The 27,249-nt window shown below is 51.9% G+C and overlaps 1 protein-coding gene across 1 annotated transcript in view; it reads left to right on the forward strand.

Moving 5' to 3' along the window:
• Positions 1-27,249, forward strand: part of HPSE2 (heparanase 2 (inactive)) — a gene marked incomplete at its 3' end in the record, with an annotated part of 95,368 nt that overhangs the window by 56,821 nt on the left and 11,298 nt on the right. Inside the window, 4 exon segments of the mRNA XM_084290203.1 lie at positions 12,239-12,412; positions 12,923-13,094; positions 20,916-20,963; positions 26,355-26,406. Of these exon segments, the coding sequence (XP_084146329.1) occupies positions 12,239-12,412; positions 12,923-13,094; positions 20,916-20,963; positions 26,355-26,406 (446 nt within the window).

The raw sequence follows: 27,249 nt of genomic DNA on the forward strand, positions 1-27,249 counted from the left end.
TCCCTGCATTTTTGACAGCCACCTCTAGCTACAATGCTTGTACAATTAATGGATGGTGTCTGGAGCTACCGTCCTGGCAGGCTGCACAAGCACCCCTCTCCATCTCCACAGAGAGCGGGGATGTGCTAACTAATGCAGAGGAGTGGTGCTGGCAGCAGTGGCTGTTGTGAAATGTAGCATTCAGCCCATCCAAGTCCACGTCTTTGTAGCATCGATCTTCAGGGCTGGCTGGCTTTGGCTTGCCCTCCAGGGAGACGGAGGGACACAGACCCCTACAGAGTCCACCCAAGACACTTTGGGTGCTTGCTTCAGTAGGAGTCATGCCTGTTCTTCCCTGCTCACCTTAAAAGGGTGAAGAGAAGCAGCTCAGCTGATGACATCTATTGCAGTAAAGCTGGAAGAGATGCATTCCCCCTGAAATGCTGGCAACCTGTGAGAGGAAGCAGAGGGTATCAGGGAATGCATCTGTGTCCAGAGGAGTAAAGCAATCAGTAAACTCCAAGCGTATCAGGAGTAAAGCCATTTCAGTAAAGGGCTAAGAGGGCAGCATTTATTGCAAGAGGGAATGCTGATAATGGCAAAATTCTCAGTGAAAATGCAGAAAAAGTATATATTGTATAAATATGAAACTTCTGTGTTTGGCAAAACAATCTCACACAGACTTTATAGTGATAACTGAGCACTTTGTGGTTTAGGTATCCTAACTCGTATTTCATCTGTTCCTTCCCTCTTCAGATCTGCTTCTGTTTCACAATTAAAATTAACGTGATTAACAACCATGTCACAGTAATTTTTTTCTATGAAAAGCAAAGCAAAGCAAAGAGCTTTCTATATGTCCATACATTGTTTACTATTTTGCATTGAGTTATGGGTTGATATTTTCCTGTTTCTTCCTCTTATTTGTATTTCCAGGGTATTTTTTGCTGCTCTTTGTGCTGCTTTCTCCCCTGGACCCGGAGCACAGCTGTTGCCTCTCCATGTCTCACTGGTTGGGAAATGCTGTCTTAAACTCTCTTCCCCAGAGATCCTCTTGACCTGTGCCCTGAATTTGTTCAAATTTGTTGGTTTTGTTTTTGTGCCTTTTTTTTTTTTTAATACATTATCTTTAATCCATTCTTCTTGTTCCTTCACCATCTTAAATTGCAGAGCTTTGTGGTTTTGTAGGCACTTTCACTCAAATTTGCTTCCAGTTTTGGACTATTAATCAACTTTCTGTCTGCCTCTCTGTTCCTGGGGACATGCAAAGAGCCTGCTTCTCACCTCTGCTCGAAGCCCAACGTATTCTTTGTACACACACGAAACAAACAAACAAACAAAAAACAGAACAAACAAAACCAACCAAAAAAAAACACCCAACAACCTCCTGTTCTGTTCTTCTGTTTCCCCTGCAAGTTATATCTTCTTATACCTATATTGCCCTTCAATGTGTTTCCATGTAGTGTGGGTGAGGCTAAATGTTGTAGTTGTATATGAGGGCTTTGAAGCTTTCCTGTTTATTCTCCGTTCTCCTGGTTTTTATGTATAGACATAAAATGTGATCAAAAGGCTGTCCTGGTATTCTCACTCTGAGTTTTTCTCTGATCCGATTGCAATTTCCCTTTCCCCCAACCTGTACCCTAAGCCTTGGTTTTAAGGCACCCAGCAGCTTTTGTGAGTGGCTCCCCTCAGACCTAGTTTCCAGTCCTGCTGGGTTGGAGGGCGTTACCTCAGTGCCCTCTCCCTCCTCACACAGACACTACTTTTTGCAGCATCCTCTCTCTGTCCTCCCTAAGCACATCAATATTGTTTCAGGTGATCCTAGATGTCAAGCGCAGTGGAGGTTTGTTGACGTAACTTGGTAGGACTTGTAGGACAGCAAATAGCCACCGAACTGGTTGTAATTTTGGAGAACTTGCCATACTGTGAAGATACAGAAGAGCTGCAAATAATACTGCTTAATGAAAATATAATTAGGTGTGGCTTGCTCCTAAAGTTGAGCTACCCCAAAGAAACAAAATCCTAGCCGGCAGTGGTACATATAGCAAGATCCAGTCACTAGGATCAAGACAGGTAAGGCTGGACTAGAAGCCAGGTGCTTATTTTGATCATGGACATTAAGAAATAATTGCAACATGTTTATGGGGATTGGCCAATTTCCCCAGAACAGTTTTTAAGCCTGTAATGGATACTTTTATGAAAGCTCAGTTCCGTCCTGCTGAAACACCGGGTTTGACTTCTGCACTACTTGCATGCTCTCTGAGCTGCCTCGAGCAGGGTGTCAGGCTCATGACACCGGTCTTTTCCGGCCTTCTGTCTGTGCCTCAAAAATCGGGTTCAGGCTCCACCCTGTGTGCTCTGGTACAAGATTCCCCAAAGATCAGCTGGGGAGAACTCCTGCCAAGCCGGGTCCCTCCAGCTGAGCCGTATCTGCCGAGCCCAGCCGCGGCGCGGAGCGGAGGAGCAGGAAGAGCCGGGGCCAGTTCCTTCAAATATTTTACAGATTAAGACCGGGGTCTGGGATCTGTGGGAAGGCAGAGGAGTTCACAGACCCCAGCGGGTTATGGTCCTCGCCGCAGCGCTGGCGGCCCGCGCCAATAATTGCTGTCTTCCCCATCCATCCAGCTTGGTTGTTCGCTATCGTGTTCAAATGCAATGACACTTCGTAATGTGGACAAGCCCTCTGACATTATTTTAGTGCAGCTGGAGGCATCTACTTTAGCCTTGAAAATGCCTCTTTCTTGGCAGTGCTTTGTGTTTATTATAATGCTGTCTGTAATGTGCAAAAGTACATTTCTTTTTTAACTTCCTTCTTTATGTACTAAAGAGTGTGGTTTTAATTAAGGATTTCAGATTGAAACATTTCCGGTTTTATGCGTTGTTTTTTGGTGGGGTGGTGTGGTGTTTTTTTGTGTTGTTTTTCTTTTTTTTTTTTTCAGGACAGTTTTCAGTTAAAATGTTTTAGAGTTTTGAAAAATACCAGATGCCCAGCTCACAAAGTGCGCGAAGAGCCCCAGTCACTCCCTCTTCCTCCCGGGGAAATCAGCTGCTCCGCTGGGCTGGAGCGGCTGGGGAAGGCGGATGGGATGGCAAGAAGGGGGTCGGCAGGCAGGAGATGGGCCAGGACGAGGGCTGGTTGTTTGCAGAGGTGCCTCGTGCCTCAGGCTCCATGCACAATAGGAAACGGAGATTCAGGCTCATAAAGTGTGAAACAACCTGATTTTTCTGAATTCTGGTTTTCCCCTCTGCATACGTGGAGATGGTGAGGGGAGCTGGGCAGGCGCAGATCCCTTACGAAGGGCAGAGCATCTCTGCTCACTGCCTGCCCCTGCCATCCAGGCAGTCCGCAGGAATGCAAGGCCAACACAAACAACCTGTAAAACAACACAATTTACAGGGAAAAAAAAGGAACCAAACCAGGTTTTAGCCCTCCTGGTGGTAGAAGAGCTTAAGGATGTCCTACAATGCTCCCAACATTTTAGAAAACAGCAAGCAGTGAAAATTCTGTTCAAAGCAGGGTGCTTGGGCCAGTCCCATGATTTGGGGGAATTTGACTCATGATTTTTCCATGTCGGGACTTGGCAACACTGAAATCCTCGGTTTGAATTTGTTCCCGATGTGGTAGCTAAAGCTTCCTAATGTGGCTGTCGAGTCCCACTCTCCCCAGCCGCGGGACAAGACGTAGGGAGCTGAGTGTGGAACTGCGCCGTGGCGGCTCCGCGGATGCTGCTGGGTGGATCTGGCTCACGTCCCTGCACAAGGCTATTCCGAAGCGAGCTGTGCATCTGCCACATGACAGCACATCAGGCAGTGAAGCAAGAGCATGATATTGGAGCTGCCAGCCTGGTTTACAGGAATGTGTGGTCTGGATGCACAGCTTGCCCAGGTTAGGCGTTTTGATGGGATTAAATGAACGTTAAAAACGCACTTGATACCTGGGATCAAGCATGCCTGGGATGTTGCTCAGCACATGCTGCAGCTCACTATTTAGAAGAAAGCGCTGAAAACATCCATCCTCTTGATACAGTGATAGCACTTAAGGCACTGTCAGGAAAAAGCTTGTGTAAAGGAAACCTCAGCCTTGCAATGATGGCACCTTGGGATGGTGATGTAGGTGCACCTTGGCTGAGCAGCTTTGCGCAGGGAAATGGGTCCCCATGGTGTCTGCAGCACCCAGCATCACAGCAGGAGGTGGGCGTGGGGACAGGCACAATGCTTGTCCCTGTGTCTTGTCCACACCACACAGGGACAGTGGCCATGTCACTTCTCCTCCCTGGCAGCACAGAACTGGCTCTTTTCTGCACCTGAGAACACCTTTAATCCTCCTGTGTCACCTAGAGCCCTGTCCCCCCTGCGAGGTGGCAGGGAGGTCACTCGCTCCTCCCGTCAGCCCTCCCCGTCCACCCCCAGCTGCCTGCCTATTTGGGAGCTCGCAGATCGCTGAGTGCTTGAAGAGCTGACCACTTCTTGCCTATTTGGGAATGCTTTTAAATTGTTCCAGAAACTGCTGTTTGTTGATAAATTGGGGTGATCGTGGAGAAGTGTTTTAGCTAAACTGTGTAAAAGAAGGAATGAGCTGCAGCGCAGCACTGCCAGCTGTCATTGGATTTAGAAACACACATCATAGATTTTGCTGCTTTTCAGACAGCTGCGCTTATAGCTGCTCTTATAGCCATATAAAACAGTCATTCTGTCAGCAAACGTTCTGGCAGCCGAGCTGGGTTATATCTGCACTTGTGTTCCCAGCACCGGCGCCTTCGCTCGCCCTGCACCCGTAGGTGAAGCCAGGGGAAGGCAGATTTGTCCCACGGGCTGTGACAGCTCCCCAGCACCTGCGTGGCAGCTTCATGGAGATTAAGAGAAAAACACCACCCACACAGGCAGTGGTAGCACTTGTCTGCTGCTCCCTTGGTCATTAGGAAGGGGTGGTTGCTGTCCTTATGGGGTGTTTCAGGGTGCTTTACCCCAAATCTGTGGTTGATGCTGAAGATATTGGCTAGCTGGAGGTCAGACTTACAGAAAGTAAGAATAGACTTACAGAAAGTAAGTATAGACTTACTTTCTATAGCAGTGCTTGCAGAGATCAGCCCTCTGTGGTCCACTCCATTTGGACTTTGGAGCTCAAGCTGAGTCCCAGGGACCAGAGTTAGATTTTCAGGAATTTCTTTGAGGGAGAGGAGGTTGCACTGGAGCATCAAATTTGACATTTTTAACAGGAACAATATTACTTTGGGTAAAAACCTTGTTAAGGAAAAGCTTCCTGCATAACAGACCAGCTTTAAATGCCCACTCAAAGTGGTGCTTGTATATTTTACATAAGTTTTATTAGTTTTCTTTTATATGGAGTTGAAAGACCTCAAGCAAAATATCCTAACTACATAAGGGAGCAACTCCACAAGTGAGGCTTGAGAGTGAATTCTCATTGCACACAGTGTTTCACACCAGTCCCTTGTGCAAGCAGTGTCAGAAATAAGTGCAAGGCAGGTTGGTGCTGCCTCTTGGTGGAATGAGCTGCCTCCTGCAGTGACCCCGGGGGGCCCAGTGCCGGCACTGCAGGGGATGCTGAAGATCTGTGCCCTTGTCTTCTCTGGAGCCGTTTCCATGGCTAAGCTCAATGATTTGAGGTAGTGCATGTGAACAGGTGGTGACCACAGCCTCATTTTCTCTTGCTCTGGTCTTCTGCTCTGTTCAAACCTGTAGCCTTCTTGCTGCCCACCTCTCATTCTCTCTGAAAATTCTGAAGATGCTGGATTTCATCCTGATCAAAAAGGGAAAATGTCTTAAATCTCCAAGTTATGCAGCACAGGAAAACAGCTTTCCTAGCTGTAATGTGATCTTGGTTCCTGCCCAGGCACCAGGCTGGAACAGAGGGTTTGGAAATTGCCCCTCTGGCCATTATCTGAGCTTTACAGCACTTTGAGATTGAACCCAGATCCCACATCTCTTCTGAAGCTCCATGTCAGTATACACTTGTTCCTAGAAACCATTACTGTCCTGTGAGCTCTTTACCATGTGAGGATGGAAAACAGAGCTATTCTGCTCATTTCAGCTCCTTTTTGCATGAAGGCAGAGCTGAGGGTTCATTCCTTTTTCTCACCATCCAAGGATTAAGCCCAATCCTGACTGTTATCCGACCTCGATACCATTTACACACTGAACCCGATGCCTACGGCTTTTATCTGAGCCCTTACAGCATTTGGAAGCAGGCCATGCCCCTTGTCTGGTATCAAAAGCATTATATTAATTTGGGATTCATTCCACAAAATGAGGCTGTCAGCCAGACTCCTTAGCAATTGGATATTGAACCCAGACCTTGTGGTTGTCTTCCAAGTTATATGCCAGCTGGGAACTCAGCCCACAATCCATGGCTGCCAGCCAAGCTCCTTATTGGCGAGAGATTGACACCAAGCCCCCAGACTGCTATTTCTGTACGGTGCTGTTATGGACTAAACCTAGCTCACGTGGTCAGCATAATCACCTCTGGATTGGCAACGAAATAAAATATCTAGTTAAAGACTTGAATGAATATCGAGGGTCAATGTTCAGCTGCTTAAAGACCAGGGATGATGACAACAATTCCCTTGGAACAAAGCCCCCTCGATACTCCGGGGGGAATAGCCCCAGATCCCCCATCTGTCATCCAGCTGGATGCGAAATCCAGCTTCTCATTAACACACAGCGCGCAGCATTGCTTTACTGGCGGGCAGCATTAAAGCCAGTCCCTTCAACTTCCAGGTATTCCTCAGATGGGGTTAAAGCAGATCCCCTTTCTGTAGCACCGTGAGGCTCTGCCAAAGCACTTCTGGTGGCTCAGAGCAGACCTTCAGTACTGCACCTTGCCTTGGGATGCGCTCCCCACTGCCCTGGGTGCAGGACGCCTGCAGTGTTTGCTTGCCAGCAAGACAAAGAAGAAGCCTGGGTGGTGAGATGAGAGCAAGGGGTGGTTCTGCACACCTCCGTCCTCTCTGGGGGACACCAGGAGCTTCGCAAGGTAGAGGGAGCATTTCAGGTGAAATGTCCGTCTGTCTGAGGCGAGCAAATTTTTCCCTCCTGCCAGCAATTTTGCCTGGGAATTCTTGAGCATCTTTACACCGTGTGGTTTTACTGCATAGCAAAACGCTTCAGAAGACTGAATTAAAACCAAACAGCTTCCCAGCTGGGATGGTCATCATTAGAATGCAATTTCCAGCAACTGTGTGGGTTTCTTGGTAGCCTCGAAAGCTTTAAAATTCGCTTTAAGCATCAACTTTGAAAGGATAGTTGAGTATACAGCTTGAATAGAAAAATCTTCCTGTGATTGTGTGGATCAAGCTGGATGTTATGGTGTGTACGGACAGAGGGGATGAGGCTTTTCCTCTGATCTAGTGGTGGTGATGAAGGCTGCTCTGTGGTGCTCTAACCGTGCACATTGTGAACAGGGGGGGAGGTCTGACTTCCCTGTCCAAAACCTTGCCATGCCCGGGGACAGGAGCCATGGGAAGATTTCAAGCCAGTTTTGCAGACCTCTCCCATGGGGCTGGTGTTATTCTGATTGCCTGTTACATATCTTCTGATTCATATTTATTCACTAAGAAAACATCAAGTCCTTGCCACACACATGGTTTTCTGAGGACTTTAAGCCTGAGAGAGCCAGTGCAAATGGGATTCAGCTGGCTATGGTGGCAATTTATTTGTAAATAAATTTTCCATGTGCCCACTTGTTCCTCTGTCAGTGGGAATACCTTTCTTTTTCCATTCATCGTTCTCCCCAGCTTACTCATCTCCTGTCTGAACACTCTGTCCTGCCCTTCATGCCCCCCTCCCTGCAAAGCTCTCCGTGGGCTTCTGTTTGCTCTTTGCCAGGTCTTTCCCAACCCCTTCACTCTGCTATCTCCTGCGGGGTGCTGGAGGGGCAGGGGATGCTGCTGCCTTTGGTGCTGGCATGAGGAGCCTGTTGCAGGGATGCTCCAGGCGTTTTCCAGAATTTATGGGTAATGCGGAGCTGAGCACTACCCGTGATTAGTTGAAATCATTATTCCTAGAACTGCATTTCTTTGCTTTATAAACAGAAGGTCTCATCTGTTGCGCATTTGCTCGGTCTCAGCACTCCCTCTGTGCTTTCTCAGCTAACCTGAGGACACGGGGAGTGCGGTGCGCTGGCACACGCTGTGCCTGCGGGAGGTGGTGGGGAAGGAGGGATGGGGCAGACGTGGTGAGCAGTGGGATGGAGCAAGAACAGGCTCTTCTCCCCCATCCTCTGGTTGGCTTCCCAGGGTTATGAAAGCCCCCAGCGTGTCATGCCGTGCCGTGCCATGCTGTGCTGTGCCCCCCACCCCTCCGCCAGATCTCAGCCTTCCTCTCAGTGCACACTCGAATTCCCACTTCTGCTGGGCCCTGCCAAAGCAGAATTCCTGAAGTAGACTAAAAAATGTGGAAGACTTTCAAACCCAGAGATTACTGAACTGTCCCTCTTACCAAAAGGCAGTCAAGGCTATGTTCTCTATCAAGTCTCCAGTATAATGTTTAATCCAGTAACTGTGACTGGAAACGCTTTCCAATTATTTTAAACTGCCAGAGATGTTTTAATACGCCTCAGATTTTGTGCTGGCATGCCGCAGAGTTAAGTGCCATCCATCCATCAGAGAACATTAAAATTTAGCCCAGTGTAAAAAGGAGGAAAAAGGGAAACGATCTCATAGAACGTACTTGCCCCATGAGCCCCACCACCATTTGTGGCCTCACAGACACCACCTCCTGCTTTGTCCCCCTCTGAGCAGGGCGAGAGGTCCAGGCAAAGAGCCAAAATCTCCAGTTCCTGTGCAGAGCTTCAGCTGAGGGCAGCAGTGGGAGCAGATCTTCACTCATTGCCAGTCAGCCCCATGCCTTGTAGGATGGCATTCACTTTCTAGATGTGTCCAGGCCTCTGCAACCAAGGATGTAAAGGGTCAGCAAGGCCCAAATAGCTTTTGAATTTCCTTTGTGCTCATGCCATGAGGTGCAAAGCTTCTGCCTGCTTGTTCCTGCTGCATGCTGCTCAGTATAACATCACTATGGCTAACTGGAACCACTGCCTTGGTTTTCAAGTCTACACACTCAGAATCGGGTGTTTTAGTGCTTTTTCTTATCCTGCTGTGTACAGGTTTCTTTACTTTTTAATTTTTTTTTACCTTATTCCCTCTGAGTGTGTGCACGTGCACCAGGCAGAGGGGGAGAAGGGGCAGCGAGAGCATCGTATAAATCCAGTTCTGCTCTATTAAGATTCATTCTGGTACAACAATGGCTTTCTCTATTGAAAAGCTTTGTGAAAGCCCTGCCTAATGATCTGTTAGCTGGGGAAAGGTTAAATTCCTGGAAGATTTTCTGTGTTTGATGAAGAAAAAATGGTGCAATTATCCAGAATTCAAAGTGAGCTTTAGCCAGCTGTTAATAATACTGTGATTCTTCGTGTTCTCATTACTCAGAAGTAACGTGGCCATCCCTAGTCATGGCAGTAAAATATTTATAGCCATTTCTTTTGGCCCTGTTTGTACTTATGGAGGGCTGGACATCACTCAAAGTCTACTAAATATGCTTCTTGTTGTGCTTTAGCCACCCATGACAGAGCTCTTCCCACCTAACTGCAGCTGAAAGTGATGGAGATGTGGAGTGGGGTGGCCAGCTGAGATGGGACTGAAGGGCCTTTGGGCAACCTAATGGTTGGCACCCTGTGCCAGCAGGGCATTGAGGCTCTGCCGAAGCCTCCGGAGGAGCTGGTGCTTCTGTAGTGGGTTTACGTGGCAAGGTTTTGGTAGCAGGGAGCCATAGGGGTGGTTTCTGTGAGAAAGATCTAGAAGCTGCCCCATGTTTGGGAAGGGCCCCATTGTTTTCCAGATCCGAGCCAATAAGTGATGTTGTTTTTCGCCTCTGTGAGAGCATATTTAAGACAGGGAAAAAACGCTGCGCCACACAGCAGCCGGGAGAGTGAGAGGAGTGAGGAACAGCCTTGCGCCAAGGTCAGTGTAGAAGGAGGGGGAGAGGTGCTCCAGGCGCCGGAGCAGAAGTCCCCTGTGGCCTGTGGTGAGGACCATGGTGAAGCAGGATGTCCCCCTGCAGCCCATGGAGTACCACGGTGGAGCAGGGTTCCATGCTGCAGCCCGTGGAGGAGACCACGGTGGAGCAGGTGGCCCTGCACCGATGGAGGCTGCCGCCTGTGGAAGACCCCTGCCGGAGCAGATTCCGGGCCGGACCTGTAGCCCGTGGAGAGGAGCCCACGCAGGAGCAGGTGATCTGGCAGGAGCTGCTGCCCATAGGGGAGCCAGGTTGGAGCAGTTTTCTCCTGAGGGATGGACCCCGTGGTACGGACCCATATCTGGAGCAGTTCTGGAAGAGCTGCTGCCTGTGGGAAGCCCACGCCGGATCAGTTCATCAAGGACTGCATCCCGTGGGTGGGACCCCACAGCACAGGGGACGAGAGTGACCGAGAAGGAGCGGCAGAGAAGTGCTGTAGACTGACCATAACCCCCATTCCCCGTTCCCCTGCGCCGCTCGGGGGGAGGAGGTGGAAGAGGGTGGATGGGGGGGGAAGGTGCTTTTGTTTTTTTTTTTCTTTGTTTTCTCACTTCTCTCGCTTGTTAGTTGTAGACAATAAATCTTACTATCTCCTTATGCCGAGTCTGTTTTGCCCGTTACAATAATTATTGCGTGATTTTCTTGTCTTTATCTCAATCCTTGAGCCCTTTTCACATATTTTCTCCCCATTCCTCTTTGAGGAGGGGGAGTGAGAGAGCGGCTGTGGTGGAGCTCGGCTGCCCACTCGAGCGGAACCACGACAGCTTCCCGATCTCCTCCATCCTACAGCAGCCATCCAGGGTAAAGGAGATAAGTGGGCTTGAGACCTGCCTGATGGCTCAAATAGGACTCGGAGGTGTCTGACAGTGTTTCCAGCTCTCCGTGGCCTTACTGTGCTCTGCAGGTTGGTGCATGCTAGGAGAGCAGTCACGAGAGAGCTGTGTGTTTCCCCAGCACTCTGCCCTTCTCCGTGGAGGTTTCCAGCCTGGAAAGTCGTGGCAGAGCATGAAACACACGTGGCATCTCTGTGTGCAGGCGCGCAGAAATGAAACAAGTGTCATGGGGAAAATATCATTTCACAGTGGCAGGGCCTGGGCTGGGTTGAACAGACGGCTTGTTTCCTCTGGTGGATGCATGGAAAATCAATTCCCAGTCCTCTGCAGAGACTCCTAATGATGAACAAAATTCCTCCTGTAGCATTTAAGAACTAGGGCTGTTCTGCACGGTGAAAAGATTTCTTTTTTATCAGGGGAGCTGTAGGTGACACCTTTTGGCTGTCTTTGTGTTGCCGTCGAGGTGTCTGTCTTATCCTCTCCATAGCAATTCCATTTCAAGCACAGCTTTTTGCCTGGAGGTCTGAAGTAAATGAGTATTAAGTAACTGTATCTGTCTCTAATCCACTAAACATCCAGAAAACCAGCTAATATGCCTGAGCCAGCGGGATAAATACATTAGGTTAATCTAACTCAGCTACTTTTCACTCAAACAACCAGTAGCGTTTAGGGAAAAAAAAGGCTGTACGAGGATTATTTATTTTCCAAATTTTTCCTTTCTTCTTCCCATGCCTTTGCTGTGATCCATTAAACACTAACCACTCGGCTAACTGATTTCCCTGACCCCCTAAAGCATCACTTGAAAAATCAGCTCATTCATCTCAGACCCTGGGGACTGCCCCACGTTTGCTGAGGCTCTCGGTGGCCAGGAGAGGTGACGGGCTGAAGGCAGATGTAGGGCTGTGTGTGTTCATCCTGCCTGGTGCAGAAGGCTCACGGCTGTCACCGTGTCCCTCATGCTGTGGCCCAGCTGTCATGGATTGTAGGAGCTGTAGAGCGTTGCCATGCTGGTGGTTCCTCCTGCAGGTCTCCTCCTGTCCTCCCCAGGCTCTGCAGAGGTCTGCTCCAAAAGGACTGCCAGGCAGGATAAGCAGAGGAGAAGCTGAACCGCCCTTGCCAGGAGCAGATGAAAAGGGACGTTACAAAGTCCCTTGACTCTGGTAACACAGCCCCTAGCTCCGACACGGTGGTGGAGGGCATCCAAGTGTTGTTCAGCCCATGCTGGGAATCCTACCCCAGTCTCAAAGGTCAGGTGCATGTCTGTGGTTACAGACTTCACGGGGATGGCATCTGACCCTGGCTCAGCCACACAGAAGCCGAGGCCTGACGGACAGGAGGATCGTTTGAACCTCCCCGGATCTTGCTTTCCTTTGAACTACAAGCTGTGTTTTGTTTCTTCCCAGCCAGGTCTCTAGACAAACTCTATAACTTTGCTGACTGCTCTGGCCTCCACCTGATCTTTGCGCTGAATGCCCTGCGTCGAAACCCCAACAACTCCTGGAACAGCTCCAACGCCCTCAGCCTGCTGAAGTACAGCGCCAGCAAGAAATACAACATCTCCTGGGAGCTGGGCAACGGTGGGTGTGGGAACAGGGAGCCCCGGGGCGCAGCACACCGCAGCAGAGCCCTGCTCCCTTTGGAAGGGGTGTTGGCAGGTCCTGGGACGCTTGGCCAGTTGGTTCAGAGGGATTTGGAGGTCTCTGCTACAAGGCAGTGCAGTGCTAGGACAGACCTGGTTTGTGTTAGAACCTCAGCTGGAAGTTTGGGTCAGTTGGTATGAATAAAAGAAATGTTCCTGCTGCCCCAGAGGTTGGGGACAGCTGGTTCTGGGGCGGGCAAAGCAGCAGCTGCATGGATTTGTAGGGCAGCTGCTGTGCCAGGGGTGCAGGCACCCTGTGGGGACAGGGGAATGACACCAACGTGCAGGTCCCTTGCCAGCCCACAGCCTAAGGGTCGCAGGAGGAGAAGCCCCACAGCATCCCAGCCCCTCCTGGCTGCTCCTGTGTGACAGCACGTGAGCACTCTCCAGCACTGGGGATGGGAGAGCAGAGCTGGCAAGCCGTGCCTGTCTGTTCTCGTTTGCCCAGAGCCCAACAACTACCGGACCCTGATCGGCCGCTCAGTGAACGGCAGCCAGCTGGGGAAGGACTACATCCAGCTGAGAAGCCTGCTGCAGCTTATCCGCACCTATTCCAGAGCAAACCTCTACGGGCCGAACATCGGGAGACCCAGAAAGAATGTCATCGCTCTCCTGGAAGGGTAAGTGACATTGCTTTGATCCAGAAGGGACCAGAAAGCCCTCCTGGTGCCCCTTGCCAGGCAGACATGATCTTTGGATTCCCAGCAGCTGCCAGGACAGCTCAGCCAGCTCTGCACCAGGGCCTTGGGGATGTGGTTGTCTGCTTTCACAAAGGTCCCTGGTGGGATTCTGGGGGAATTACAGACAGAACGAGGTGTCCGCCTTGCTGGGATGTGAAGAAAATGCAGGGATGTGGTTGGGGGCTGCCACACGCCTGCAGGTTTCAGTGCCAGGAGGTGGGTCCTGGCACCTCGTGTCAGTGCATATGTTGGCTCCTGGACACTTCACTCTTCCCATTTGGCAGCTTCTTCTCCCTGTGCTTTCCCCATCTGTGTAGAGGGGGAGCCTGTAGCACCCTTCTCTGATTCCCAAGCCCTCTGCTCCTTCCTAGCCCAGACAAGCCCTACAGAGCAGGGGACAATGCGTGGCACAGAGCCACTGTCACAGCATTATTTCTCATCATTACTCACATTGATTCTGACCGGGCTACATAAACTGTTTTCCCAACTATGACACAGAGATTCAAATCCCTTTCACCAGCAGAGTTCATGACCTGTCTGGGACATGCCCTTTTCTCCCCTCTCACTGTCCCTTGAGGAAAGGCTTGCCTATCATGTTGTACCTGGGCACCACTCAGTGCTGCGGTGCTGCTCCAGCCAGCAAGCCCCAGAATCAAACCCCTGTGATTTCCATTGGTGATTCTGACCCTCCGACTTTAGATTCTTGGTTTATTTTTCACCCCTTTAGGTAAAAACGGCACTCAGGATCTGACAGAGATACTGGGAGGTGGGTGTGCTGTCTGCTTCAAGTAATGGGTAGGACAACTGGCAGGTATTGGGTGTCGGGAGGCTGGAGAGAAGAGTGAGGAGAAGGAATGGTGACAGAGGGACTCAGACACCTGGAGGTGACATTGGACAGCTACAGGAACCAGGGAGGTGTGGGAGCCTGCTGGCAGCAGGAATTTGGGCCGTAGGGGCTCGAAGACCATCCAGCAGAGGGGAAATTCCCTGCAGGACTGTAAACAGAAACTCCAGCGCAGAGGGCTGGGCAGGGGGAGGTGTGGAAGGGGCTCTGCTGGGAGCAAAGCTGGGTCTCGCATTCATTAACATCTGCATGAATGATCTGGCAGAAACAATAAGCAGCACACTGATGCGGTCCCCGGTGAGGCAGGCAGGGAGCGAGGGCCAGATTCTCAGCTCTGCTGCAGCAGCACGAGGAGCCCCTGATGCTGGTTGGCCCAGCTGCGACGCCAGCATCCCTCGTGCTGACAGCAGCTCCGGCACCACGGCCCTGGACACGCTGATGCCACACGGGCACACTGCTGGCTGCAGCCCCGAGGGTTAGCTCAGGGCGCTACGAAGAGCTGGAGCAGCCTTGAGCAGCAGGAAGCCTATTAGCGCCAGGAGGAGCGGGCTGAGGAAGGAAAACAACGGGGATGAGAGCCAAGCAGCTCTCCGAGAAGGGGAAGTGACCCGGGAGCGGGGCTGTGGTGTGCCATGGGGTGGGAAGGACAGCAGCAACCCAGCCTCGGATGGAAGGGAAGGAGGTTTGTGAGAGGTAGGGTGTGAGCCGGGTGGAGGGGGCTCTCCAGACCCCCACACTAGTCTAAAAGAGCTGTAAGGAGCACACCCGTCCTCTGAGCTGCATGCTACTACCCCACTGCCATCCCTGCCCACCAGGATGACACTGGTTCCCATTGCTCAGTGCTTCTCTCCCCTGTGGGTCATCCTTGTGTCCCTGTGGCAAGCAGCATGTGCCTCCACAGCCTTAATTAAATGTCAAATTAAATGATGACACAGGGTTAAACATTCATTTGCAGTATTCAGAACCAGAGTTACAATAAGACAGACAAATAAAACCCAGTGCCTAAGCTGCTTGAGAGCCTGAGCTTTGCTCCTAGCAGCTCCCCAAGGTCTCTTCAGTACTCTGGGTTTGTGCTACCGAGAGCTGCCTGCCTGCTGCAGGAGCAGTACAGAGCTGGGATGTGCCTTAGCCTGTACCTGGAGCTGGCACAGCCAAGGCGTGCCCCTGGAGATCCTGGGGGAGCCCAGAAAGCCAGCAGACAGGAGAGAGGAGGAGGAATTTAGGAATTTAGGTATTTTATTTTTAAAATGTGGTCAACAGCAGAAGTGAACCAGCTAGGAAGAGAGAAGCCAAATCGAAGATTGTGATGTGAGCACTAAGGCTGGAGATGAGACACCCCGGTGCAGAAGACAGGATGGGCGGCTGGCTTGCTAGGCAAGCAGTGCCCTGTTACACAAAGTGCAGGAGTGAATTTTGGTGGGGTGGAAGTGAGCTGAACTGGGAAGGGAGAGCTCAGAGAGAGCCAGGGAACGGCTGCCAGCAGTAGAACACAGAAGATGTTCTCCAGGGAAAGCCTCCAGAGCTACCTGAAGTGCTGAAGCACCCAGAGAAAAATCTCACTGCCAAGCACCACATAAAATTACATTTCCCTGTTGCTGCAGAGCTCCTGCACCACCCTGCCCAGGGAAATGGTTCCGCATGGCCACAGTGCCAACTATAGTGCCAGTGCCACCGCGGGCTGCTCCATCCTCCAGACCAGCCCCAAATCGCTGACACAGGGACAGGCTCTGCAGTGCCAGAGCACTGCTGTGGCCCTGCTGCACGGGAGGGTAGGCACCGTGTCCTCTGAGTGTGCAGGTGCAAGGGGGAATTTGTCCAGACCCAGCTCACGGTTGAGTTTGATGAGGTGTTAATTAGACCATTCATGCAGCCTGAGCTGTCGGAGAGCAGACCACCTTAGCTACCTACAGGGTCTGTAGGTACAGGCATCCCAGAACTGCTCAGAGTTTGAAAAAAAAAAAAAAAAAGTGGGATTTTAAGGAATTAACATAGATTTTAACAGCAGATCAGGAATCAGACACAAAGGTTAATGCATCGCTTAATCACAATTTCAGTGCTGGAAGAGCAGAAACACGAGGGAGAGCTATTAGGAAGAAGAGATGCTGACATGTGTTAAAGCTCACGACATTTGGTACAGATCTCAGGCTGACGTGTCCGGACAGATACGGCTGGGGGTCTTGTCATTTATTGTTCCTCGGCTGGAGGAGCCTAGTCTCCACTGGACACTCACAGGCTTCGACTTGTGACCTCTGCCGTGGCTAGAGGTGCAGTGGCAGGAGACTGCTGGCATCTTGTCTTCTGATGCCTGAGGCCAGCCTCTTTGAGCAATGTGCTCCCTGTGGGAGGATTTTCCATTGCCCTCAAAGAAAGATGCTGCTGGTGGTGGGGTGCCTGGTGGGTTATGGGGCACGGGAGCACAGCACGTGGCTGTGGGACACACCTCCCCACCCTCAGCCCTGCTCCATGCATCCACAGATAGTGGGTTTCAGGAAGAAACACAGGTATTTGGCCTGTCCTCTTGCTGACAAGGGCTTCTGCCCTCTCTGCCACATAAGCACTGCAGCTTCACCCTTTTCCAAACTACAGCTAGGCTTGTGGCACAGGCTGTACCAGGATATTGAACAGGTCGAGAGCAGGAATTTTATACAAAAAAAAGCAAGGCACAGGACAGGAATTAATGATACAAAGGGAAGGACACTGCAGTGTAAACTCAAATTTGGGTAGTGTTAAGCTTGTGAATGAAGGCATTCATAAATACACTGAACTGAGACATGAGGGATGTAATGAGGCATTTTGCAGCTGGTTTTACAGCAGGAATGAAGATCTGAGATATAAGCAAAGGATCTAGCTGTTGCTTTTTCAGGGGGAAAGATTCAAGGCAATTTCTGTGACTGAAATTTGATCTGGCTGGCAAGCCAAAATCGCTGTCACAGGTATAGGGAGAACGAGCTGGTAGGAAAAGACATAAATGAGATGATACCGCTGCATAGATACATGGCGTACCTTCATCCTGGCTGCTATCTACAATCTCGGTCATTCAATCTCAGAAAAGATGTAATAGAACCAGAAAGGCAGCAGAGAGGAGCCAAGGGTGTGCGGAGGTGTGTGACGTCCGCCACGTGAGAGGAGATTGAGTGGGCTGTGCTTTCTCCTACAATTCAGGCAGCGGGTTGGAAGGAAGCTTTGGAAGGCTTTGTGACACAGCGCGCATGGCATTGCAGGAGTTGTCATCAGTGTGAGATCAGAAAGGGACTGGACAAACTGATGGTGGGGATACGTGCCAGTGGTGGGGTGCGATGCAGCCCCAGGAGCCCTGGGGAGCAGATCGCACAGCTGGGTGGTGCAGCCCGCACCAAAGCTCTTTCTGCCAGAAGGCTTGGCCAGCCCTGAGGCAGATCCTGCTGGTTGTAGGAAGGTGGTGCTGAGCAGAAAGAGAATGTGATATCACAGCAAGTTTTTACATAGTCCCCAGTGGGCTCTGCTCCCCAGAGGGAAGTCTGGTCTGAAGCCTGGCGTGCAGGTCAAAGTCCTTGCAGCAGCTGGGATCTCTGAGTGCTGCTGCAGGTATTTGTGCTTCTGGAAACCTTGTACTATGTGTGTTGTTTTTTTTTTTTCCCCATCACAGTCAGCAGATAAAGGCGCACCTGATTATTTTGTTTGTTTTATAGCAGCCACCCTCAGGTCTCAATTTGTTCAGTTTATTGGGTGAAAATTTGGGCTAGAGACCCATAGTCAGGCAGGCCTTAGGATGGCAAAGAGGACACAGCTGTATGTGCAGAGGCTGCTCCAGCAGTTACTACTGGAGCCAGAGAATGGGTGCTGGCCCTGTTGGGTTTACCAGAAGGGTGGCAAGGCAGAAAAATCAGTGCAGATGGGAGCATGCTCTACTCCAGGGCCTGACGCTGGCCCCATTTTCCAGAGCTGCTCTTCTGGTGTCAAAGCCCTGGCACAGTTTGCTTTCACAGTACTCCAAGGAGTAAGAGATGCAATAAGCCACGTTTCTTACGTCCAGTCCCGGGAGCCAGGACATGCTGAACCACCTGGGGGCTGCGAGATGGTGATTTGTCTGCCTCGTGCAGCTGTATTCTCTGTTACAGGATCACTTTTTTATTATATTTTTTTTTTTTATGTCAAGGTTGACAATCTGCAATTACCTTCATGGGAAAGAGATTTCCAAATGCAGATGGCTCTTTAATGTATCAGGAATAAGCCTAGGAAGTTCCAGTGGCTGGAAGCTGAAGCCAGACACATTCAGATGAGGAATAACACACTTGGAGGCTAATTAACCATGGGAGCAATTTGCTTAAGGTTGCAGTGGGTGCTTGGGGACTGGCGAGCACTGGATCAGGACAAGAGATGTATTCCCGAGACGTGCCCACGCTCAGATGAGGGTTGTGAGATGCCTGGGGAGGTACTCTAAGAGGTCAGACACGAGGTGGGGTTTCACAGCACAGAGGTTTGGGGGCAGAGGCAGTGCAGCAGCCCTCCTGCCCTGTCCTCGTGCCTGCCCTGTCCTCAGGGTGCTGCCCTGTGTCACACCAGCAGTTCCTTTCCGGGCTTCCAGCTGCTCTGGGTGTCAGATCCGAGCCCCACCAGATTTTGAGGATGCTGAAACTTGTTGGGATTTCTGCTGTGTGGAAGCCCAACCACATCGCAGTATCTGGGGTCGGCCACCCCACGCTTGTCCCTCTGCTCCTAGGGGGTGACTCTCTGCACGTGCACCGTGGCGTCGGTCGGTGCTCGCAGAGCCCAGGCTCGGGAGGATGGCAGATTTACTGCACCGGCACGGAGCATCTGGGCAGCACATGTGCAGGGGAGCTGATCCATGCCGGAAGCCTCTGGACCGCTCTGCCTGCGTGGTGCTGCACATGTGCGCATCGTGCGCTCCAGGAAATCCCAGGCAGACGTGTGCCAGCACTGGTCAGACTGCGGGGCTGTACAGAGCTTCACTGGCCTCAAAATCCACGGCTCGAGCAGTACAGGTGCTAGAGGAATAAAGGGATTACTAACATCTGTATTCCTGAGCTGCAGATATTCAAGTACCTGTGCATCACTTGGTCTCCACCTGCCCCAGGCTTTCATCTCCAGCCCCAGCAGTACAGCTTGTTGGCTGTTGAGCTGATCCTGGTTCCCTCTGGAGGGTAGAGGCCAACACCCAAGTTATCTGGGATGCCCCAGGCACAACTCCATCATTAAGGCAGGGCCCAAAGCTTTAGCAGGACATTTTGGTCTTTCTTCTGTGAAAATCTCAATATAAAGGCAGAAAAAAGAAACAAGAAAGAAAAAAAAAAAAAATCAGAAATCAAAATTTGAGCTAGATATGCATCTTTTATGTTAAGATTTGAAAATGACTAGAAATATTCATTTTGTTTCACTCTTATGGAGACAGGAGAGGAAAACTGAGCAATCCAGGACCTTTTCTTTGAAGCCTTTGGTCTGCAGAATGCTGCTTGTGTCTTATAACAAAATTTTCCCAGGAGCTTATTAACAAGAAGTCAATTATTTTCCCTGGGAGATGGGGCAGGCAGAAGCAATGCTTCTGCTCCAGGGGTGCTGGCTGTTGTTGGGGGGTTGCTTTGCTTTCAGTCCCTGCACAAAGTCCGGTGTGGTGGGTGTGCAAGGGGTGAGTTGTGCAGAAGAGCAGCCTCAGGGGCACCTCCATGGAGATGGGTGCTCCTATTCCCCTTAAGCCAGACACCGTGTGCATGCAGCACAGAATTCATGCTTTGTGCTCCCTCCCTGTGCAGCTGGGGGGAGATGTCCCCAGTGCCACCGCTCCAACCAGGCCCTGGGAGAGACACGAAGCAGCACTGAGGAGCAACCCTGGGAACTGACAGCCCCCGCCCTGCTGGGCAGCGGGAGCAGCAGCACATCAGTGCTATTACAGCGTGTTATTGTTTTTCCATTTCTAATTGTGTCTCTTCCCTCCTGTCCACAGGGATTTATTACCTCTGCCTCTGCCAGTGTCCTCTTATGCTTCACAGGGTCCAGCTGCCCTTTTGTCCCAGCCTGTAATTGACCATCGTCATTAATTTAAAGTCGGAATGATTGTTTCCGAGCTATATTTAGGCTGAAGTTGCTGCTCTTGTTTCAGACCTGATTAGAGGCTCGTGTGCTGCAAAGCTTGCTGCTGTTCCCTGCCTCGCCAGCTGCTCTGATCAGAGGTCTCCCCTCTCCCCACAAACCTTCCCCTTCCCCTCCCACCCTCGTTGCAGGCCTGGGGGGGCTGTGGGACTCGCAGCTCCTTTCCCTGGAGCAGCTCCTGGATCTCCGTGCACCAAAGAGCATCATCAGGTTCTCTTGGCCAAACTGGTGGCTGAATCCCCTGATCTCTAAAAAACGGAGCCCAGGAAAGAACACCAGAACAAGGCCAGCATGTAGCAGTGCTTGTCCAGCCGTTCCTCCCATCCTCCAACGCTCAGGGGCTTCCCAAGCTGGGGGTGGCATCTTTGCATCTAATAGCTTTGTTGGATTTTAATCCCACTAATTTTCCCTGTCCCGGCTTGAGTCCAGGAAGGGGTCCCTCATCTTAAATACATGTTGGGTAAAGAAGTGTCTCTTTCTAAGGTGGGCAGTTAAAGCTTTTTCTCTAATCGGTGTTGAAAGCTGTTGCTTTCATAGAACTAACTACATACCCAAGACCTTGTTCCTAACTGCTGCTGTCTTCAGAGAGATCCCCACCTGCCCCAAAACAGTGCTGTGCTCACTACAAGCATTTGAATTAAATATGATTTATTCTTTCAGTTAAAGGATGCACAGATCTCATCGGAAAGGATCTGACCACACCGTGAGCATGGTGACCATCTCTGGGATCCTGTGATGTAGGATGGGCATCGGCTGTTTTCGCATTGCCCCCGTGCTTATGGACGCCTGTAACAACACTGGGCTTATTTCCTTTCTTCCTCTGTTTCCCACAGGTTCATGAAAGTGGCTGGCAGCACGGTGGATGCTGTTACCTGGCAACAGTAGGTATTCACCATTCCTCCTGCTTTCCTGCACTAACCGCAGCGATCTGACCACGTCCAGGGCAGGACTAATGGGCTGGCTGGGTGGGGAAGGGGGCAGATAGCGGGAGCCACCTCTGCTGTGCTTGCACTGCCTTTAAATAGGAAAAGGAGGCACTGCCCCTCCTTCTGGGGCCTCTGGAGCGAACAGAGGAGGGGATGTGTCCACCTCTACCACTGTGCATGAGGCAGAGGCCAAAACCACCTGCCTGCAGGAAACCAAGCCCTGCTGCGGAGCGCTGCATCCATAGCTTGGGGTGCTGGACGGGGTGGGGAGGAGAGGGAGGGGAAAGATGCATGTGGTGGATCCAGGGGACTGCCTGGGAGCCCTTTTCCTTCCTCCCCATGACCACTGGCCCAAAGCTAAGCTGGGGGCACTCTGCTTTGGAAGCAGAGGACAGGGTGAGACCCTTTGTTTCCTAAAAAATTGTATTTGCTCTGGTACTTTGGGCACAGGAGCTGGGGTCTCAGTTTCCAGGTGGGTCCTCAGCAGCCAGCGCTCTGGGGGTACTCAGGGGGTTGCTGGAGCAGAGCAGCATGGCAATTCAGGGCTCCCTGGCCAGGGTGCAAAGGCATCTGCTCCACTCCTGCAGATCCCACTTGCTCTCACAAACCCATCTGGAGACCTGCACAAAAGAGCTCGGAGGCTTTTAAGACACAAGGATACCTTGTGAGCGCACCCGGGGTCTCTGTGCCATTGCGTGAGCCTGGGAGCCTCCTGCAAAAGCAACGTCTGCGTCTGAGGGTGGTTTATGGCCGTGGAGCCGGCTGGCACCCGGCAGGTGCCGTTCCTCGGGGAGCTGGGGCTGCGGCGCTGTGCCGTGCGGCTTCCCTGCAGCAGCAGCAGCTCGGTGCGAGCGGGGCAGCGGGGTAGCAGAGCGCTTGGAGCAGGATTTGTGTTACTTACAGGCTCACGCTGTGCAATGATGATCTATGTCTCAGCTGGGAGTTTGCTTTTCATGATTACACGATGTGCTGATCGCATTTACTTAGTCCAGGAATTCGCTTGCTGAAACGGGGCTTGATGGCTGGGCCAAGCCCTTGGATGAGCTGCAGGAACAAACGTCCAGCCTTCGCGCAGGGGAACTGCAGCCCGGCGTGCAGGGAACTGCCTGCACGACGCCTTGCAAACCCTTCCTGGCAGGAGCAGGGCAAGGTGCAGCAGGCAGGGCGGATGGCACAGCCCCTGCAGGCAGGCAGAGCAGCCAGGACATGGCATGCTGAACGCTTTCCCCCAAGCACGGGAGCTGCTTCTCCCCCGGCCCGGGTTTCCAGCTCGGGAGGGTTGCACCCGTATGCTTTTGTGAGGACTGGCAATGGCCACGGCTCCAATCTGGGCTTCTGTACTGTTTATGAGTAAATGTCAAAACAGTGTCTCATCCCTCTGCTCCAAACAGCAAAACAAAACAAAACAAGGTCCTTTGTATCCAAGAAGAAAATTATTAGCAGGAAACTGAACTGCTGTCTAACTGCAAGCACGAGCCTTTCTGTTCCAAACCCTAGCGTCCTCCTGGGATATTGGTAATAAATTTGTCAAATCTGTTATTCCTTTGAAAAGGTTGTGCTCCATCCAGAGAGGGAATTGAGTGGGGAATATGTTGCAGGGATCCCTATCATCTGTGCGAAAACACACGACTGTTCCCTCTTCTTGAAATACATCTGACAGAGAAGTGACACTGGGTGTAAATAAGCAGACTTGCCAGCCTTTCTTAGTATGGTTTCACTTACATATGTAACTCAGCATGTGTGCCTCCCTCTTCAGAAGTAATGTGTTGCTGGAGAGGGATGTGTGAATGGCTTAGAAATGCTCAGGGAATTTCCACTAGCAGAGGGTGTGGCAGGTGGGACTGACAGTGGCTCGGAGAGTTTTGGCGTTTCTCGTGCAATTTAGTTTATGTTTGGTTAGGAGTAAATGCTCGGTTTATTGCAGACCCTCTCTGCCTCTGGAAGCACGTTTCTACCGCTCAGAAACCTTCCCAAAGCTGTATCTCCTCTTGGCTCTGCTCCGGAGCTCGGTGTTCCTGCACACGTTCAAGATTCATTGCCTCCTTAACCTGCAGCCGTGCCTTGGGCCCATTCCTGTGCATGGCTGTGCGGCTGGTTTTCCATCTCAAGTGCTGTGCAGGGCTCCAAGTTCGGCTAATTTAATGGGCAAATTCCCTTTGTGCAGCACTCAAATCCCCATTAATTGTGGGGAAGGTAAATGCTCACGTCTTCAAAGCCAGTGGACAGCTGTCCCTTCAGATCTTTGGAGAATACCATGTTACCTTCCAGGATGGAAACTCACCCACATTATATGGCAAAGCAGTGGTGCCAAGCACACAGACATGCGTGGGATGCTACTTAAAGTGCTTTAATTGGGCTGGGTTTGGATGACATCCCTTCTGGCCTTGATACGTGGAATATTCAGGCAGAGATGCTCCTGAGGCGGCAGCGGTGGCAGGACCCGTGCCCCTCTTTGGGGAGATGCTCAGGGACGGGGCCACCCGTGTCGGCAGAGGTGTCCCGGTCTGGTGGCAGCCGGGTGTGATGCTGACGGCCGGGTTGGCCCCGCTCGTGTCCCTGGCAGGCCCTAATTCCGAGCAGACTCTCCCCGTAGCGGCAGGCAACAAAGTAGATCCGGAAATTCCTGAGCTTTGGGAAGTGGGCTTTAATGTAATTAGCTGCAACAGAAGAAGAGGTCAGATAATAGGGGCAAAGGTTTCTCTTTAAAATGAAAGGGGAGGTAAATGAAACCAGCTGCCCAGGAGCCAGTGCACTGCCTTCATTAAATACGGTTCGGTGCTTGTGGTGCCAGCAGAAAGCTGTGGATCCTTCCAGAAAAGCATTGCAGGGGTGGCAGGAGGCGCAGGGGTGGCAGGGCAGGGGCGTGCTGCCAGCCCCTCTCCGGCACCGGGGCACTTCCAGCTCAGCCGTGCCCCATTGTGCTCCCTGCAGTGCTTTTTGGTGGGCTGCTGCCTTTTCTTTGCTCCCAGGCTGTGGCTGCAGCCAGGTTTTAGGGCCAGGCACGGGGTGCTGGCACAGGCCGTGGCTCACCCCCATGACTGGGTCCTGCCCACGATGCTGTGTCTGCCTCCGGGGCAATACAGTGGGGCCTCCCCCAGCACACTGTGCTGAGCCCCTCCTGGGTTCCTGTGGTATATCTGAATGGGGTTTTCCAGCAGTGGGGTACCCCTTGCTCTGCAATGGGCTCAGCTCTGTACAGCACACCGATCCCTGGGACACCCAAGGAGGCTGCACGTGGCCCTTCCTCAGAGATATGTCTCATCCAGACTTTATTTGTTCCATCCCTCTTTTCCTTAGCTGGCCCTTGTATTCCTGCAGATAGGTAGATAGCCTGTCTGCAGGGATGGAGCATCGAACTGGGGACACACTGAGCCAGCCCTGAGTGCAGTCGTACTACCTAGTGCTCCCTGTACCAGGAGAAACCATGTGCTCTGTGCCCGTGCATCCTTCAGGGCCAGCACCAGTGTCATACCCATGTCATACCCAGAACCCATCCATCAGCCTGGGCTGGAGCTGTTCTGCTTCTCCCTGAGCCTCCACAGACCCCGTGCTGCTCTGGGGGGGGGACCTGACCATGCATGTCCTTTGGCCTCAGACCTCAGCAGGGGGGCTGCAGCCCTGGTGCTGCCTCTGCCCCTGCCTGTGCATGGTGCTGTTTCTGCTGCTGCTGCCCGGGGACGTGCTCGGCAGCGCCGGGGCTCTGCAGCTGCTGCTGGCGGTTTCGAAGGTTGGAGCGTTGTGGCTGTTTGGGGTTTTTTGTTTTGTTTTGTTGTAAGTCAAGTGCACTGAGTCATTGTGAATATCAGAAAAGCTGCAGCCTGTGCTCTTGGGAATCATCCACGCCTAACGCTCGCTTCTTCTGCTTTGAGGATCTGTCGCTTGTTTGCGTTCTGTGCAGATTTCTGTGCTGCCCTAGCTGACAGCTGAGGTTCTCTATAGGAAATGCACTAACGTGCCACTAAGCCCACAGCCACAGATGACCTCCCTGTCATCAGTGTACTTCCCTGGTACCAAAGCAGCACAGACACCCACACCTCTCCTCTCACAGGGCTTGTGCAACTGGTGCCATTTTTCCTCCTAACCAGTTTGGAGGTGTTGAAAGGACTTGTTTTTGTCCCAAAACTTGCAAGGCAGATCTGCAAGAGGTCTCTGGCGATCTCAGAGAAATCCTGGGACTGTCTCCAGGCTCCATGTAAAAACCCAAAGCCACGGTGCTGCCTCCTTGCTGCCCCGAGGGGCAAGCTGTTAGCAAGGTTTCCTGGGACCAAAGCAGGTTGATTTCTGCTTTTCATCCCCGCACCAACCCCAACTTCTCTGGCTGGTTAATGCAGGTGTGAAATAACTGTGAGTAACTCTGCCCCAGGACTTAAAGGTTAAAGCTGAGATCTTGTCCCCTGCTGGCAGCAGAGCTGTAGGTGAGAGCACACCTTGCTGGAGGAGGATCTGACCATGGGTGCCAGCTTGCCTTTGGTTTCTGAGGGTCTCTTCTGGGCTCTGAGATTGCACTGGTTTTACAAGCTGAGCCCACGGGCTGAGGTCTCACTAACTCCATCCTCTCCCACTTCACACAACCTCCCTTTTACAGCCCTGCAGCCAGTTTTCAGCCCAGGTGATGCGTGTTTTTTTTTGTCCACAGCAGTCCAAAAAATCGTTTCTGTTCAGTTCTTAAGTGCTGTAGTAAAATCCAAACATCTGCCATCCCCAGAGTCCACTGCTTTGTAATTTTGTCTTAAAAAGTGATCTCTGTAAGCCCCCTGGCTGCCTGCTGCTCAGACCCCGCTGTCCTCTCGGCAGTCAGCAGCTCGGTGAGCGATGGCAAGCGCTTCCCAAGCCCCCCACCCGGAGATAATCTCTGCCCTTGCAGTCAGCACAGATGTGCCAAAATTTTCTTCCCTATTTCCCCCTGATACAAAACTCTGGGGTGAAGCTGGGGTCTGGCTGGCACGATCCTGACTTTCACTGTGGGACACAGCTGGAACCACGCACCTGGAGAGGATTTGCAGAGCAGACCTTTGGTGTTTAGGGCATCTGCAAGCTGAGCTGTAATTCGTTCCTGCTCTGGGCTGGCCAGTGCTGGCTGCTCTCTCCCTGCAGCCCTGCACAGCTCCAAGCTTACCCTGTTACCTATCACTGGGTTGGAGCAGTGAGAGGCAAGAATCCTCTCTGAGCGTTCGTGCATGTTGCACGTGTGCCGTGTGCTCAGGCTGAGGCTGATTTAGGCTGCAGCATCCTTTGGGGGGGCTCCTGCCCTCACCTTCCTGCACTCGCATAGAGAGGGGTTTGCTGACAGCGTCTCTGCAAGGAGACATTGCTGCTGCCTCTCGTCTCTGCTGGTCCTGGTCCTAGAGAGACAGCAACGTTCAGCACCAGGCTGTCCAGTGTTCACAAGGGTCTCACTGTGGGTGAGATGCTTGTCACATGGGAATCACCCTGTGAAGGAGCAGGCACCTCCTGAAAGGGGAATCTGCCTTTCTTCAGACCCCAGGACACTGAGGGCAGCACGCAGTACGTACCCACCTGTCTGCAGCAGCGTCACCCACAAGATGTGTTACCAAAAAGCCCAGCTGCACTCTTCTGTGTTTATCTCCAAGCTCTGAGCCCTGAGGAAACCTCTTTGCCATTTTTCCAGCTGCAGTGCCAAGGGCGGTAGGGCAGCCCATAGCAAACCCCCCTACCGCTCCCCAGTGTGCCCTGAAAACACCCATGGGGGCAGGTACAGGTGCGGTAAGGTTCTTGCTCCAACACCTCCTTGCTGAGGTGCTGTGCAAGGGGTGAAGGACCCACATAACTCAGATTAACACTAGCCCCCCCCAGCCACTGTCATCCCCCTGCTCCTGCGTCACCCGGCACGGCTCCGACGTGCGCCGGGGCTCGCTGCTGCACACTGCGGATCCGGGGGGAGGAAGTTCACAGAGCTGCTCTTGCAAAAACCATTTATCAGCCAAACGGCTGTCCCTGGGGTATGTGAGTGCACACTGCAGCAGGTGTCCTGGTGTCACCAGCAGCCCCTGGGACAGCTGCAAGGGGTGCCACTGCTTCTCGTGTGGCAGCAGAGGTGCCAGCCCCGGACACTCATCCAGGAGCCTCCAAACAAGGGACGTTTGCACCCCAGGGCAGCCTGCTTCACCTTATATCCCGGAGCCAGGAGCCAGCACTGAGGCATTTCAAAGCCTTCCTCCCACACTTGGAGACAGCTGATTCAGATTATGATTGGCAGCACTAGAGCCGTGTTTTATGTAAG

This window comes from Netta rufina (assembly GCF_964035555.1).
Source record: "Netta rufina genome assembly, chromosome: 7".
Taxonomy (NCBI): Eukaryota; Metazoa; Chordata; class Aves; order Anseriformes; family Anatidae; genus Netta; species Netta rufina.